Here is an 18,450-nt window from a genome sequence, read left to right on the forward strand (position 1 = left end):
ACTTCCTCCACAGACACCAACATCTCCACAGTCACCAATACCCTCCACAGTCACCAACACCTCCACTCACCAACATCCTCCACAGTCACCAACACCTCCACAGTATCCAACACCCTCCACAGTCCTCAACACCTCCACAGTCACCAACACCCTCCACAGTCACCAACACCTCCACTGTCACCAACATCCTCCACAGTCACCAACACCTCCACAGTCACCAACACCTCCACAGTCACCAACATCTCCACAGTCACCAACATCCTCCACAGTCACCAACACCTCCACAGTCACCAACACCTCCACAGTCTCCAACATCCTCCACAGTCACCAACATCTCCACAGTCACCAACATCCTCCACAGTCACCAACACCTCCACAATCACCAACACCTCCACAGTCACCAACATCCTCCACAGTCACCAACACCTCCACAGTCACAAACATCTCCACAGTCACCAACACCTCGACAGTCACCAACACCCTCCACAGTCACCAACACCTCCACAGTCACCAACATTTCCACAGTCACCAACACCTCCACTGTCACCAACATCCTCCACTGTCACCAACATGCTCCACACTCACCAACATCTCCACAGTCACCAACATCCCTCCACAGTCACCAACACCTCCACAGTCACCAACATCTCCACAGTCACCATTACCTCCACGGTCACCAACATCCTCCACAGTCACCAACATCTCCACAGTCACCAACAGCTCCACAGTCACCAACACCCTCCACTGACCAACATCTCCACAGTCACCAACATCTCCACAGTCACCAACATCCTCCACAGTCACCAACACCTCCACAGTCACCAACATCTCCACAGTCACCAACCCTCCACAGTCACCAACATCCTCCACAGTCACCAACACCTCCACAGTCACCAACACCTCCACAGTCACAAACATCTCCACAGTCACCAACACCTCGACAGTCACCAACACCCTCCACAGTCACCAACACCTCCACAGTCACCAACATCTCCACAGTCACCAACATCTCCAGTCACCAACACCTCCACTGTCACCAACATTCTCCACAGTCACCAACATCCTCCACAGTCACCAACATCCTCCACAGTCACCAACACCTCCACAGTCACCAACACTTCCACAGTCACCAACATCTCCACAGTCACCAACATCTCCACAGTCACCAACATCCTCCACAGTCACCAACATCCTCCACAGTCACCAACACCTCCACAGTCACCAACATCTCCACAGTCACCAACATCCCTCCACAGTCACCAACACTTCCACAGTCTCCAACATCCTCCACAGTCACCAACACCTCCACAGTCACCAACACCTCCACAGTCACAAACATCTCCACAGTCACCAACACCTCGACAGTCACCAACACCCTCCACAGTCACCAACACCTCCACAGTCACCAACATCTCCACAGTCACCAACACCTCCACTGTCACCAACATCCTCCACTGTCAGCAACATGCTCCACACTCACCAACATCTCCACAGTCACCAACATCCCTCCACAGTCACCAACACCTCCACAGTCACCAACATCTCCACAGTCACCAATACCTCCACAGTCACCAACATCCTCCACAGTCACCAACATCTCCACTGTCCCCAACATCCTCCACAGTCACCAACACCCTCTACTGACCAACATCTCCACAGTCACCAACAGCTCCACAGTCACCAACACCCTCCACTGACCAACATCTCCACAGTCACCAACATCTCCACAGTCACCAACATCCTCCACAGTCACCAACACCTCCACAGTCACCAACACCTCCACAGTCACCAACATCCTCCACAGTCACCAACACCTCCACAGTCACCAACACCTCCACAGTCACAAACATCTCCACAGTCACCAACACCTCGACAGTCACCAACACCCTCCACGGTCACCAACACCTCCACAGTCACCAACATCTCCACAGTCACCAACACCTCCACTGTCACCAACATCCTCCACTGTCACCAACACCCTCCACAGTCACCAACACCTCCACAGTCACCAACATCTCCACAGTCACCAACATCCCTCCACAGTCACCAACACTTCCACAGTCACCAACATCTCCACAGTCACCAACACCTCCAGTCACCAACATCCCCCGCAGTCACCAACATCTCCACAGTCACCAACATCTCCAGTCACCAACACCTCCACAGTCACCAACATCTCCACAGTCACCAACATCCTCCACAGTCACCAACATCCTCCACAGTCACCAACACCTCCACAGTCACCAACTTCCTCCACAGACACCAACATCTCCACAGTCACTAACATCTCCACTGACCAACATCTCCACAGTCACTAACATCTCCACAGTCACCAATACCCTCCACAGTCACCAACACCTCCACTCACCAACATCCTCCACAGTCACCAACACCTCCACAGTATCCAACACCCTCCACAGTCTCCAACACCTCCACAGTCACCAACACCCTCCACTGTCACCAACATGCTCCACACTCACCAACACCTCCACTGTCACCAACATCCTCCACTGTCACCAACATCTCCACAGTCACCAACACCTCCACAGTCACCAACATCCCTCCACAGTCACCAACACCTCCACAGTCACCAACATCTCCACAGTCACCAATACCTCCACAGTCACCAACATCCTCCACACTCACCAACATCTCCACAGTCACCAACATCCCTCCACAGTCACCAACACCTCCACAGTCACCAACATCTCCACAGTCACCAATACCTCCACAGTCACCAACACCTCCACAGTCACCAACACCTCCACAGTCACCAACACCTCCACAGTCACCAACACCTCCACAGTCACCAACATCTCCACTGTCCCCAACATCCTCCACAGTCACCAACACCCTCTACTGACCAACATCTCCACAGTCACCAACACCTCCACAGTCACCAACATCCTCCACAGTCACCAACACCTCCACAGTCACCAACACCTCCACAGTCACCAACATCCTCCACAGTCACCAACATCTCCACTGTCCCCAACATCCTCCACAGTCACCAACACCCTCTACTGACCAACATCTCCACAGTCACCAACAGCTCCACAGTCACCAACACCCTCCACTGACCAACATCTCCACAGTCACCAACATCTCCACAGTCACCAACATCCTCCACAGTCACCAACACCTCCACAGTCACCAACACCTCCACAGTCACCAACATCCTCCACAGTCACCAACACCTCCACAGTCACCAACACCTCCACAGTCACCAACACCTCCACAGTCACAAACATCTCCACAGTCACCAACACCTCGACAGTCACCAACACCCTCCACAGTCACCAACACCTCCACAGTCACCAACATCTCCACAGTCACCAACACCTCCACTGTCACCAACATCCTCGACTGTCACCAACACCCTCCACAGTCACCAACACCTCCACAGTCACCAACATCTCCACAGTCACCAACATCCCTCCACAGTCACCAACACTTCCACAGTCACCAACATCTCCACAGTCACCAATACCTCCACAGTCACCAACATCCTCCACAGTCACCAACATCTCCACTGTCACCAACATCCTCCACAGTCACCAACACCCTCTACTGACCAACATCTCCACAGTCACCAACACCTCCACAGTCACCAACATCTCCACAGTCACCAACACCCTCCACAGTCACCAACATCTCCACTGACCAACACCTCCGCAGTCACCAACACCTCTACTGTCTCCAACACCTCCACAGTCACCAACACCTCGACAGTCACCAACACCCTCCACAGTCACCAACACCTCCACAGTCACCAACATCTCCACAGTCACCAACACCTCCACTGTCACCAACATTCTCCACAGTCACCAACATCCTCCACAGTCACCAACATCCTCCACAGTCACCAACATCTCCACAGTCACCAACACCTCCACAGTCACCAACTTCCTCCACAGACACCAACATCTCCACAGTCACCAACACCCTCCACAGTCACCAACATCCTCCACAGTCTCCAACCTCTCCACAGTCACCAACACCTCCACAGTCACCAACATCCTCCACAGTCACCAACACCTCCACAGTCACCAGCACCTCCACAGTCACCAACATCTCCACAGTCACCAACATCTCCACAGTCACCAACATCCTCCACAGTCACCAACACCTCCACAGTCTCCAACATCCTCCACAGTCACCAACACCTCCACAGTCACCAACACCTCCACAGTCACAAACATCTCCACAGTCACCAACACCTCGACAGTCACCAACACCCTCCACAGTCACCAACACCTCCACAGTCACCAACATCTCCACAGTCACCAACACCTCCACTGTCACCAACATCCTCCACTGTCAGCAACATGCTCCACACTCACCAACATCCTCCACTGTCACCAACATGCTCCACACTCACCAACATCTCCACAGTCACCAACATCCCTCCACAGTCACCAACACCTCCACAGTCACCAACATCTCCACAGTCACCAACATCCTCCACAGTCACCAACATCCTCCACAGTCACCAACACCTCCACAGTCACCAACATCTCCACAGTCACCAACACCCTCTACTGACCAACATCTCCACAGTCACCAACACCTCCACAGTCACCAACACCCTCCACAGTCACCAACACCTCCACAGTCACCAACACCCTCCACAGTCACCAACACCTCCACAATCTCCAACACCCCCACAGTCACCAACACCTCCACAGTCACCAACACCCTCCACAGTCACCAACACCTCCACAGTCACCAACACCTCCACAGTCACCAACACCCTCCACAGTCACCAACATCCTCCACAGTCACCAACACCTCCACAGTCACCAACATCTCCACAGTCACCAACACCCTCTACTGACCAACACCTCCACAGTCACCAACACCTCCACAGTCACCAACACCTCCACAGTCACCAACATCTCCACAGTCACCAACACCCTCCACAGTCACCAACATCTCCACTGACCAACACCTCCGCAGTCACCAACACCTCTACTGTCTCCAACACCTCCACTGTCACCAACACCTCCACAGTCACCAACACCTCCACAATTACCAACATCCTCCACAGTCACCAACATCTCTGCTTTCTGAGGATGGTGAAGAGAGCTGGTCCATGCACTCCGATACAGACAACTGTCTACAAATGCCTGGTGGAGGGTATTCTAATATAGTGCATCACTGTGTGGTACAGAAACTGTACTGCAGCACAAAGGAGGGCTCTTCGACAAGTGGTTAAAACTGCCCAGTGCTTCACCTGCACCAGCCTCGCTGCCATCAAGGGTGTGTATACAGAAAGGTGCCTGACAAAGACCAGCAATATCTCACTCACCCTGTTTATGACCTGTTTGTCCCACTCTTATATGCAAAGAGGTTATGCAGCATCCACACCTGGATCATTGGATTCAGAACAGTTGCTTACCCCAAGCTGTCAGGCTGATCAATACCTCCATCTATCACCTAATTTTTTGTATGTACAGCCACACATACAGTTCCTTGTACATAGTGACATAGGATTGCCTTTTTATGTATATTTATTGTGTTTTTTATGCTACATCGGATCTGGAGTAAGAATCACTTCATTCTCCTTTACACTCACGTACTGAAGACTGACAATAAACAGTTTTGATTTTGGTAACTAGTGTCACAATCCAACAACTGGACACCAGCCAACAGTCCTCAGATATTGACTGTTTGATACTTGCATCGATGGCTGAGTGGGGTGGGAGTCGAGGTGATCTTGTTTAGAGTTGTCCCCGTCTTTGCTGTGTTTATTGAAGTCTCTGATTGTTAACCTGTCTCCAGCAGTGTGGGTTGCAGTAAACTCTGTTGTGTCTCACTACAGGCCCTACTCCACGTCTACCCTCATGTGAAGAAAGCTGTTGGGGCCTCGGAGAAGGTCTTTGAGTACATGGATCGTAGGCCTGTCATGCCCCCTGTGGGGACCCTCAGGCCAACAAAGCTGAAGGCACACATTGAGTTCAGGAATGTGACATTTGCCTACCTCAAGCAGCCAGATCTTCCGGTGTTGAAGGTAAGGTGCCTCATTCCACACTGCATACAGGATACTTCACCGAAACGAGACAAATCAGGACATCCACGTGGACAGGAAGGTTTACAGTGAGTGAGTAATGTGCCTCATTCCACACTGCAAACAGGGTACTTCACCGAAACGAGGCAAATCAGGACATCCACGTGGACAGGAAGGTTTACAGTGAGTGAGTAATGTGCCTCATTCCACACTGCAAACAGGGTACTTCACCGAAACGAGGCAAATCAGGAGTTGTCCACGTGGACAGGAAGGTTTACAGCCAGTGAGCAGTTGTGATAGAGGTCGCAGCCTGGGTGAGGAATTGGTCAGAGAGTGAGGTTAGCCTGTGTCCACTCAATATCAGTGACCAGTAGATCTTCAGTGGCCTTCAGTTTGCACTGAGGGAGGGACAGAGAACATCTGGGTTTATTGCTGACATTAATTCTGGTGGCATAGTTGGGGGGAGAAGTTTTCAGAGGAAGGTTAGTGAGTTACAGAAGAATACTAGAACATGAGAAAGCCACTCAGCTCTTTCAGCCTGTCCTGCCATTCAGTGTGACCTCAGCTGGTCTGCCCTGGTCTCCATTCCTCCCCTCTGCCAGTCCTCCTTTGCCCGCAGTTCCCTGATCTCTGAGGTTCGCTCAACCCTGTGTCAGGGAAGATATTCAACCACTGACCCTCTGAATCTTTAATAATAATGGAAGTGTGGATCCATTGTAAATCCTCCAGGAGCAATCAGCCACAGTGCAAAGCCCAGTGTTCACCACCAGCACAATTCCACCCTCACTGCTGTAAACCAGTGGCTTCACTCACCCGCAGGGTGTTCTTACTAATTCCCCAAAAAACCTGTAAAGGGCAGATACACACTGCCAGTCTTCCCCCAGCACCCTGCAGCCGTGACAACCACCCTGCTCAGCTGTCAACCGGTACACAGCTCATCGAGCACGCAGTTTACTCTACGCAAACTGTCCCTCTGCGCACGCCTCCCTGTGCACGCACCCCCCGCATGTGGACCCTCCACCACCCCCCTCACGGCTACCTCTGCACAGGTGTTCGCCCAGTGTTCTGTGTATGTTGGATCCTCTTTCCAATTCCTATACCTCCTATCTTCCTCTTCTCCTCACCCCTCCTTTTCACATAACCCCCCCCACACTGACCTCTCCCCCACTACCCCCCTCACCATCCATTCTCTCTCCACCTCCCACACTGACTTCCCTCCCCATCCACCTCCCTCCTTTTCCTTTCCCCTCTCCTCACTCCCGTTCCTGAATTCCGTACCGGGGTGATGTGAGTGAAGGCCAGACCCCAGTAATGAGGCCAGATGTTATTTTTGCAGAACGTGTCCTTTGAGGTGCGGAGTGGGGAGGTGACGGCCCTGGTGGGGGCCTCGGCTGCAGGGAAGACCACCTGTGTGTCCCTCCTGCAACGTTTCTATCAGCCCCAGTCGGGACAGATCCTGCTGGATGGGATTCCCATCGAGGAGTACGAGCACAAGCATTACCACGGGAAGGTAAGGTGGGGGGGTTACACAGGGGCTGGTGAGAGAGCTCCATACATGGGACAGTGAGGGGTTCAGAGAGCCATGGGGTGCCACCACCTGTGTGTCCCTCCTGCTGGACGGGATTCCCATCGAGGAGTACGAGCACAAGCATTACCCCAGCAAGGTGGGGAGGGGGGGGGTATAGACGAGATGGTGAGTGGGGTCAAACACGGATTGATGTGGGGAATCACCCTCAGGGTGGAGAGGGGGTTACAGTGAAGGAGGAAGGGGTCATACACAGGGCGGTGGGAAGGTTAACAGAGGGGTGGGTCTGGTCTTGGGCCATTGAAAAGGGAGAATCGATAATGAAGACAGTGTGAGGGGGTGCATTGGAGGGGAATGGGTTCTGGGACCCAGGTCAAGGAGCAGGGGCTCAGACACAGGGAAAGTATGAGGTGTCTGATACATGAGCTCTACGTTATTTCAGTACGTGCACTGGAATAGCAATGGTCAATGTGCCAGACTGGAACCTGATCCTTTCTACAAGGCGGAGGTTTAGGGTAGGGGGTGAACATATGAAGGGGGTTTGTGGGGCAGGATTTTCATTACACAGTGTAGGTGCTTGGAACACTCAGCCCAATACAATCACATTGTTGAAAAGTCATTTAGTCAGGCACGTGATGGGGTTGGTGAGGGGGAACGATGTAGATCATATTCAGGCAGTCGGGTTTATGTTAAATTGGCATCGTAGTTGACACAAATGTTCTGTACTGTTCTCCCTCGCACTCTCTGTACCCTCTAAACCCCCCACCTGGCTCTCCCCCTCTGCCTGGTTTCACTGACAACCTTGTCCAGGTGGCCCTGGTGAGCCAAGAGCCGGTGCTGTTTGCTCGGTCGGTGGAGGAGAACATCGCCTACGGACTGGAGGATGTCAACGCTGAACGTGTCGCCAACGCAGCAAGAGATGCCCGTGCACACCAGTTCATCACAGCGCTGAGGGACGGGTACAGCACAGGTAGGGGGAGTGGAGAGAGGGGAGAGAGGGTTGAGGTTTGAAGGGGAGGGAGGCAAGAGAGGACTGAGAGAGAGGGGCTAGGAGTGAGAAGAAAGTGGAAGAGAGGGTGGAATGAGATTTAGACCATAAGACATAGGAGCAGAATTAGGCCATTCAGCCCATCGAGTCTGCTCCACTATTCTATCTTCTATTCTGGCTGGCTGCCGGTTACCAGTGGAGTTCCACAGGGGTCAGTGTTGGGACCACTGCTTTTTACAATGTTGTCAATGAATTGGACTATGGAATTAATGGATTTGTGGCTAAATTTGCCGGTGATACAAAGATAGATTGAGGAGTGGGTAGTGTTGAAGAAACAGAGAGCCTGCAGAGAGACTTAAATAGTTTAGGGGAATGGGTAAAGAAGTAGCAAATGAAATACAATGTTGGAAAGTGTATGGTCATGCACTTTGGTGGAAGAAATAAACGAGCGAACTATTATTTAGATGGGGAGAGAATTCAAAATGCAGAGATGTAAAGGGACTTGGGAGTCATTGTGCAGGATACCCTAAAGGTTAACCTCCAGATTCAGTCGGTGGTGCAGAAGGTGAATGCAATGTTGGCATTCATTTCTAGAGGTATAGAATATAAGAGCAGGGATGTGATGTTGTGGCTCTATAAGGCACTTGTGAAACCACACTTGGGGTATTGTGTGAAGTTTTGGGCTCCTTATTTCGGAAAGGATATACTGACATACTGAAAGGATATACTGATATACTGGAGAGGGTTCAGAGAAGATTCATGAGAATGATTCCAGGAATGAAAGGGTTACCGTATGAGGAACATCTGGCAGCTCTTGGGCTGTATTCCCTGAGTTCGGGCGAATTGGGGGCATCTCGTAGAAACGTTCCAAATGTTAAAAGGCCTGAACAGATTAGATATGACAAAGTTATTTCCCGTGGTAGGGGAGTCTAGGACAGGAGGACACAACTTCAGTATTGAAGGACGTCCTTTTAAAACTGAGATACTGAGAAATTACTTTAGTCAGAGAGTGCTAAATCTGTGTAATTTGCTACCTTATATGCCCTTTCCTTGGCTTTTATGCAGTCCTTAACTTCCCTTGTCAGCCACGGTCGCCTACTCCTGCCATTTGAGAACAACTTGTGGGACATATCCATCCTGCGTCTTGTGAACTATTCCCAGAAACTTCAGCCACTTCTGCTCTGCCGTTATCCCTGCCAGTATGTCCCTCCATTCCACCTGGGCAAGATCCTCTTTCATGCCTCTCTAATTCCTTTTATTCCATTGTGATACTGATACATGTTACTTATGCTTCTCCCTCTCAAATTGCTGTATGTCTTCAATCATATTATGACCACTGTCTCCTAAGGTTCCTTTAAACCTCCTAATAAGATCTGTAGTATTACACAACACCCAATCTAAGATAGCCCTTCCCGGAGTAGGCTCAAGCACAAACTGCTCTAAAAAGCCATCTGATAGGCATTCAACAAATTCCCTCTCTTACAATCTGACACCAACCTGATTTTTCCAATCCCCTTGCACATTGAAGTCCCACATTACAGTTCACAAGATCACAAGACAAAGGAGCAGAAGTAGGCCATTCGGCCCATCGAGTCTGCTCCGCAGTTCCCCCATGAGCTAAACTATTCACCCATCTAGTTCCAATTTCCGGCTTTTTCCCCATATCCCTTGATAACCTGACTAATTAGATACCTGTCAATCTCCTCCTTAAACACCCTCAGTGATCGGGCCTCCAGGGCCATATGTGGCAACGAATTCCACAAATCCACGACCCTCTGGCTAAAAAAATTTCTCCTCATCTCTGTTTTAACTGGGTACCCTCTAATTCTAAGATTATGGCCTCTTGTCCTGGACTCACCCACCAAGGGAAACAACCTTTCCACATCTACTCTGTCCAATCCTTTCAACATACGAAACGTTTCTATGAGATCCCCTCCCATTCTTCTATACTCTAATGAATACAGTCCAAGAGCCGACAGACGCTTCTCATATGTTAGCCCCTGCATTCCAGGAATCATCCTCGTAAATCTTCTCTGAACTCTCTCCAACATCAGTACATCCTTTCTAAGATAGGGGGCCCAAAACTGCACACAGTATTCCAAATGAGGTCTCACTAATGCCCCATAGAGCCTCATCAACACCTCCTCACTCTTGTACACTATTCCTCTTGAAATGAATGCCAACATAGCATTTGCTTTCCTTACCGCCAATCCAACCTGGTGGTTAACCTTTAGGGTATCCTGCACGAGGACCCCCAAGTCCCTTTGCACTTCTGATTTTTGTATTTTCTCCCCATCTAAATAATAATCTGCCCGATTATTTCTTCTTCCGAAATGTACAACCGTACATTTGTCAACGTTGTATCTCATCTGCCATTTCTTTGCCCACTCTCCTAAACTGACCAAGTCTCTCTGCAACCTTTCTGTTTCTTCAACATTTCCTGCTCCTCCACCTATCTTGGTGTCATCCACAAACTTGGCCACAAAACCATTTAATCCATAATCTAAATCATTGTAAAAAGAAGCGGCCCCAACACCGACCCCTGCGGAACACCACTAGTAACCGGCAACCAATCAGAATAGGATCCCTTTGCTTTCTGCCTATCAGCCAATGCTCCACCCATTCCAATATCTTTCCTGTAATTCCATGGGCTCTCATCTTATTAAACAGCCTCTTATGCGGCACCGTATCGAAGGCCTTTTGAAAATCCAAATACACAACATCCACAGCCTCTCCCTTATCAATCTTATTTGAGATTACCTCAAAAAATTCCAATAGGTTGGTAAGGCAGGATCTTCCCTTCATGAAACCATGCTGGCTTTGGCCTATCTTGTCACGCACCTGGAGGTATTTCATAACCTCATCCTTGAGGATTGACTCCAATATCTTTCCAACCACCGATGTCAGACTAATCGGTCTGTAATTTTCTTTTTGCTGCCTCCTTCCTTTCTTAAATAGCGGAACTACATTTGTGACCTTCCAGTCCTCCGGAACCATGCCAGAGTCTATTGATTCCTGAAAGATCATTTCCAATACTTCCACAATCTCCAAAGCCACCTGCTTCAGAACCCTTGGGTGCACCTCATCCGGACCGGGAGACTTATCTATTCTTAGTCCACTTAGCTTCCCAAGCACTTTCCCTCTAGTTACCCTGACTGTACCTAATTCTATTCCCTGGTACCTCTGGCTATCAGGTATATTGCTCATGTCTTCCACTATGAAGACTGATGCAAAATACTCATTCAGTTCCTCCGCCATCTCTTTGTTATCCATTATAATTACTCCAGCATCATTTTCAATCGCTCCCACATCTACCCTTGTCACTCTTTTACTCTTCATATATTTAAAAAAAGGTCTTAGTATCCTTTTTTATGTTAATCGCCAACTTCCTTTCATAATTCATCTTTTCTTTCCTAATGACTTTCTTAGTTTCTTTCTGTAAGGTTTTAAAGGTCTTCCAGTCCTCATTTTTCCCACTAATTTTTGCTTCCTTGTACGCCGTTTCTTTTGCTTTTATTTTTGCCTTAACCTCTCTCGTTAGCCACATTTGTGCCATTTTTCCATTCATGATTTTCTTTTTTCTTGGAATATATTTTTCCTGCATTTTCCTTATTTCTTGTAGGAATTTCATCCAATTCTGCTCTGCTGTCCCTCCATCCAGCTTACTTTTCCAATCAACTTGGGCCAGTTCCTCTCTCATACCACTGTAATTTCCCCTGTTCCACTGAAATATCGATACACCTGATACCAGCTTCTCCTTTTCCAATTTGAAACTGAACTCAATCATATTATGATCACTACTTCCAAGAGGTTCCTTTACCTCCAGCTCCCTAATCGCCTCAGGTTCGTTACACAGCACCAGTCCAAAACAGCCGGTCCCCTGGTGGGCTTCTGGGCAAACTGCTCCAAAAAGCCATCCTGTAGGCATTCTACAAACCCCCTCTCCTGAGATCCATTACCTTCCCGACTTTCCCAATCCACTTTCATATTAAAATCATATCAGTTGTGTCATTACCCTTATTCCATGCCCTTTCCAGCTCCCTTTGCAATCTCAACCCCACATCTTAGTTACTATTTGGAGGCTGATATATGATTCCCATAGTGGGTTTTTTATCCCTGAGGGGGAGAGAGGGGAAGTGAGAGGAGAGAGTGGGGAGAGGAGTACGGAATGGAGTGAGGAGGGAGGGCAGAGTGAGAAATTGGGGGGAGAGAGGGGAATGAAAAGGAGAGACTGAGAATGAAGACATGGAGAGGGAGAAGAAAGGAGGTGTGTCGTGAGACAGAAGAAGAATGGTTGTAGGTGAGGGAGTGAGTGCGAAGCTGAGTGAGCCTGGGGGAGTAGGGTTGAGGAGTGAGCCAGGATGAGCAGGAAGTGAAGGTTGCTGAGGGAGTGTGAATGTGAATGAGGAGGATCGAAGAGGGAGTGAGAAGAGTTGATGTTCTGCGTTGGAGAGAGTGCAGCTGGGGGGGGGGGGCGTTGAGCTCAGGCTAATAGAAGGATGAATGTGGGGGACGAAGTAGCTGCGACGACACTAACAACACACTGACACACTGCGACGACACACTGTGACAACACTGTGACAACACACTGCAACGACACACTGTGATGACACACTGTGACAACACACTGACACACTGTGACAACACACTGTGACGACACACTGTGACGACACACTGTGACGACAACACTGTGACAACACACTGACACACTGTGACAACACACTGTGACAACACACTGACACACTGTGACGACACACTGTGACGACACACTGTGACGACACACTGTGACGACAACACTGTGACAACACACTGTGACAACACACTGTGACAACACACTGCGACAACACACTGTGACAACTCACTGTGACGACACTGTGACGACACACTGCGATGACACACTGTGACAACACACTGTGACAACACACTGTGACAACACACTGCGACGACTCACTGTGACAACACACTGACACACTGTGACGACACACTGACACACTGTGACAACACACTGTGACAACACTGTGACGACACACTGACACACTGTGACAACACACTGTGACAACACACTGACACACTGTGACAACACACTGTGACAACACACTGACACACTGTGACAACACACTGTGACAACACACTGACACACTGTGACAACACACTGTGACAACACTGACACAACACACTGTGACGACACACTGACACACTGTGACGACACACTGTGACGACACACTGTGACGACACACTGTGACGACAACACTGTGACAACACTGACACACTGTGACAACACACTGACACACTGTGACAACACTGTGACAACACACTGACACACTGTGACAACACACTGTGACAACACACTGACACACTGTGACGACACACTGTGACGACACACTGTGACGACACACTGTGACGACAACACTGTGACAACACACTGTGACAACACACTGTGACAACACACTGCGACAACACACTGACACACTGTGACAACTCACTGTGACGACACACTGTGACGACACACTGCGATGACACACTGTGACAACACACTGTGACAACACACTGTGACAACACACTGCGACGACTCACTGTGACAACACACTGACACACTGTGACGACACACTGACACACTGTGACAACACACTGTGACAACACTGTGACGACACACTGACACACTGTGACAACACACTGTGACAACACACTGTGACAACACACTGACACACTGTGACAACACACTGTGACAACACACTGACACACTGTGACTACACACTGTGACAACACACTGACACACTGTGACAACACACTGTGACAACACTGACACAACACACTGTGACGACACACTGACACACTGTGACAACACACTGACACACTGTGACAACACACTGACAACACTGTGACAACACACTGACACACTGACACACTGTGACAACACACTGTGACAACACACTGTGACAACACACTGACACACTGTGACAACACACTGCGACAACACACTGTGACAACACACTGTGACGACACACTGTGACAACACACTGTGACAACACACTGACACACTGTGACGACACACTGTGACAACACTAACAACACACTGTGACAACACACTGTGACGACACACTGTGACAACACACTGACACACTGTGACAACACACTGTGACAACACACTGTGACAACACACTGTGACAACACACTGACACACTGTGACAACACACTGTGACAACACACTGTGACAACACACTGACACACTGTGACAACACACTGACAACACACTGTGACAACACACTGTGACAACACACTGTGACAACACACTGACACACTGTGACGACACACTGTGACGACACACTGTGACAACACACTGACACACTGTGACAACACACTACACACTGTGACAACACACTGACACACTGTGACAACACACTACACACTGTGACAACACACTGTGACAACACACTGTGACAACACTGTGACAACACACTGACACACTGTGACAACACACTGCGACAACACACTGACACACTGTGACAACACACTGTGACAACACTGTGACGACACACTGTGACGACACACTGTGACAACACTGTGACGACACTGTGACAACACACTGCGACAACACACTGCGACAACACACTGTGACAACACACTGCGACAACACACTGACACACTGTGACGACACACTGTGACAACACACTGTGACAACACACTGCGACGACTCACTGTGACAACACTGTGACGACACACTGACGACACACTGCGATGACACACTGTGACAACACACTGCGACAACACACTGACACACTGTGACAACACTGTGACAACACACTGTGACGACACACTGTGACGACACACTGCGACAACACACTGTGACAACACACTGTGACAACACTGTGACAACACACTGTGACGACACACTGTGACAACACACTGTGACAACACACTGCGACGACTCACTGTGACAACACTGTGACGACACACTGTGACGACACAATGCGATGACACACTGTGACAACACTGCGACAACACACTGTGACAACACACTGACACACTGTGACAACACACTGTGACAACACACTGACACACTGAGACAACACACTGTGACAACACACTGTGACGACACACTGTGACACACTGACACACTGTGACAACACACTGTGACAACACACTGTGACAACACACTGTGACGACACACTGACACACTGTGACAACACACTGCGACGACTCACTGTGATGACACACTGTGACAACACACTGTGACGACACACTGACACACTGTGACAACACACTGCGACGACTCACTGTGACAACACTGTGACGACACACTGTGACAACACACTGTGACAACACACTGCGATGACACACTGTGACAACACTGTGACACACTGTGACAACACACTGACACACTGTGACGACACACTGTGACAACACACTGTGACAACACACTGACACACTGTGACAACACACTGTGACGACACACTGTGACAACACACTGTGACGACACACTGCGATGACACACTGTGACAACACACTGTGACAACACACTGTGACAACACACTGCGACGACACACTGTGACGACACACTGTGACAACACACTGTGACAACACACTGCGACGACACACTGACAACACACTGTGACAACACACTGACAACACACTGTGACAACACACTGTGACAACACACTGACACACTGTGACAACACACTGTGACAACACACTGACACACTGTGACAACACACTGTGACAACACACTGTGACAACACTGTGACAACACACTGACACACTGTGACAACACACTGACACAACACACTGACACACTGTGACAACACACTGACAACACACTGACACACTGTGACAACACACTGTGACAACACACTGTGACAACACTGTGACAACACACTGACACACTGTGACAACACACTGACAACACTGTGACAACACACTGACACACTGACACACTGTGACAACACACTGTGACAACACACTGTGACAACACACTGTGACAACACACTGACACACTGTGACAACACACTGCGACAACACACTGTGACAACACACTGTGACGACACACTGTGACAACACACTGTGACAACACACTGACACACTGTGACGACACACTGTGAGAACACACTGTGACAACACTAACAACACACTGTGACAACACACTGTGACGACACACTGTGACAACACACTGACACACTGTGACAACACACTGTGACAACACACTGTGACAACACACTGTGACAACACACTGACACACTGTGACAACACACTGTGACAACACACTGTGACAACACACTGACACACTGTGACAACACACTGACAACACACTGTGACAACACACTGTGACAACACACTGTGACAACACACTGACACACTGTGACGACACACTGTGACGACACACTGTGACGACACACTGTGACAACACACTGACACACTGTGACAACACACTACACACTGTGACAACACACTGACACACTGTGACAACACACTACACACTGTGACAACACACTGTGACAACACACTGTGACAACACTGTGACAACACACTGACACACTGTGACAACACACTGCGACAACACACTGACACACTGTGACAACACACTGTGACAACACTGTGACGACACACTGTGACGACACACTGTGACAACACTGTGACGACACTGTGACAACACACTGCGACAACACACTGCGACAACACACTGTGACAACACACTGCGACAACACACTGACACACTGTGACGACACACTGTGACAACACACTGTGACAACACACTGCGACGACTCACTGTGACAACACTGTGACGACACACTGACGACACACTGCGATGACACACTGTGACAACACACTGCGACAACACACTGACACACTGTGACAACACTGTGACAACACACTGTGACGACACACTGTGACGACACACTGCGACAACACACTGTGACAACACTGTGACAACACACTGTGACGACACACTGTGACAACACACTGTGACAACACACTGCGACGACTCACTGTGACAACACTGTGACGACACACTGTGACGACACACTGCGATGACACACTGTGACAACACTGCGACAACACACTGTGACAACACACTGACACACTGTGACAACACACTGTGACAACACACTGACACACTGAGACAACACACTGTGACAACACACTGTGACGACACACTGTGACACACTGACACACTGTGACAACACACTGTGACAACACACTGTGACAACACACTGTGACAACACACTGTGACGACACACTGACACACTGTGACAACACACTGCGACGACTCACTGTGATGACACACTGTGACAACACACTGTGACGACACACTGACACACTGTGACAACACACTGCGACGACTCACTGTGACAACACTGTGACGACACACTGTGACAACACACTGTGACAACACACTGCGATGACACACTGTGACAACACTGTGACACACTGTGACAACACACTGACACACTGTGACGACACACTGTGACAACACACTGTGACAACACACTGACACACTGTGACAACACACTGTGACGACACACTGTGACAACACACTGTGACGACACACTGCGATGACACACTGTGACAACACACTGTGACGACACACTGTGACAACACACTGCGACGACACACTGTGACGACACACTGTGACAACACACTGTGACAACACACTGCGACGACACACTGACAACACACTGTGACAACACACTGACAACACACTGTGACAACACACTGTGACAACACACTGACACACTGTGACAACACACTGTGACAACACACTGACACACTGTGACAACACACTGTGACAACACACTGTGACAACACTGTGACAACACACTGACACACTGTGACAACACACTGACACAACACACTGACACACTGTGACAACACACTGACAACACACTGACACACTGTGACAACACACTGTGACAACACACTGTGACAACACTG

General features: G+C 49.5%; 1 protein-coding gene across 2 annotated transcripts in view; it reads left to right on the plus strand.

Annotated features, from left to right (window-relative positions):
- LOC140193793 (antigen peptide transporter 1-like) overlaps window positions 1-18,450 on the plus strand; it is an 84,335-nt gene that overhangs the window by 21,532 nt on the left and 44,353 nt on the right. For both annotated transcript variants that reach the window (XM_072250962.1, XM_072250963.1), the window contains 3 exons: window positions 5,825-6,013; window positions 7,347-7,520; window positions 8,346-8,505. In XM_072250962.1, coding sequence (XP_072107063.1) covers window positions 5,825-6,013; window positions 7,347-7,520; window positions 8,346-8,505 — 523 coding nt within the window. The remainder of the gene's footprint in view (window positions 1-5,824; window positions 6,014-7,346; window positions 7,521-8,345; window positions 8,506-18,450) is intronic.

This window comes from Mobula birostris, unplaced genomic scaffold (assembly GCF_030028105.1).
Source record: "Mobula birostris isolate sMobBir1 unplaced genomic scaffold, sMobBir1.hap1 scaffold_877, whole genome shotgun sequence".
Taxonomy (NCBI): Eukaryota; Metazoa; Chordata; class Chondrichthyes; order Myliobatiformes; family Myliobatidae; genus Mobula; species Mobula birostris.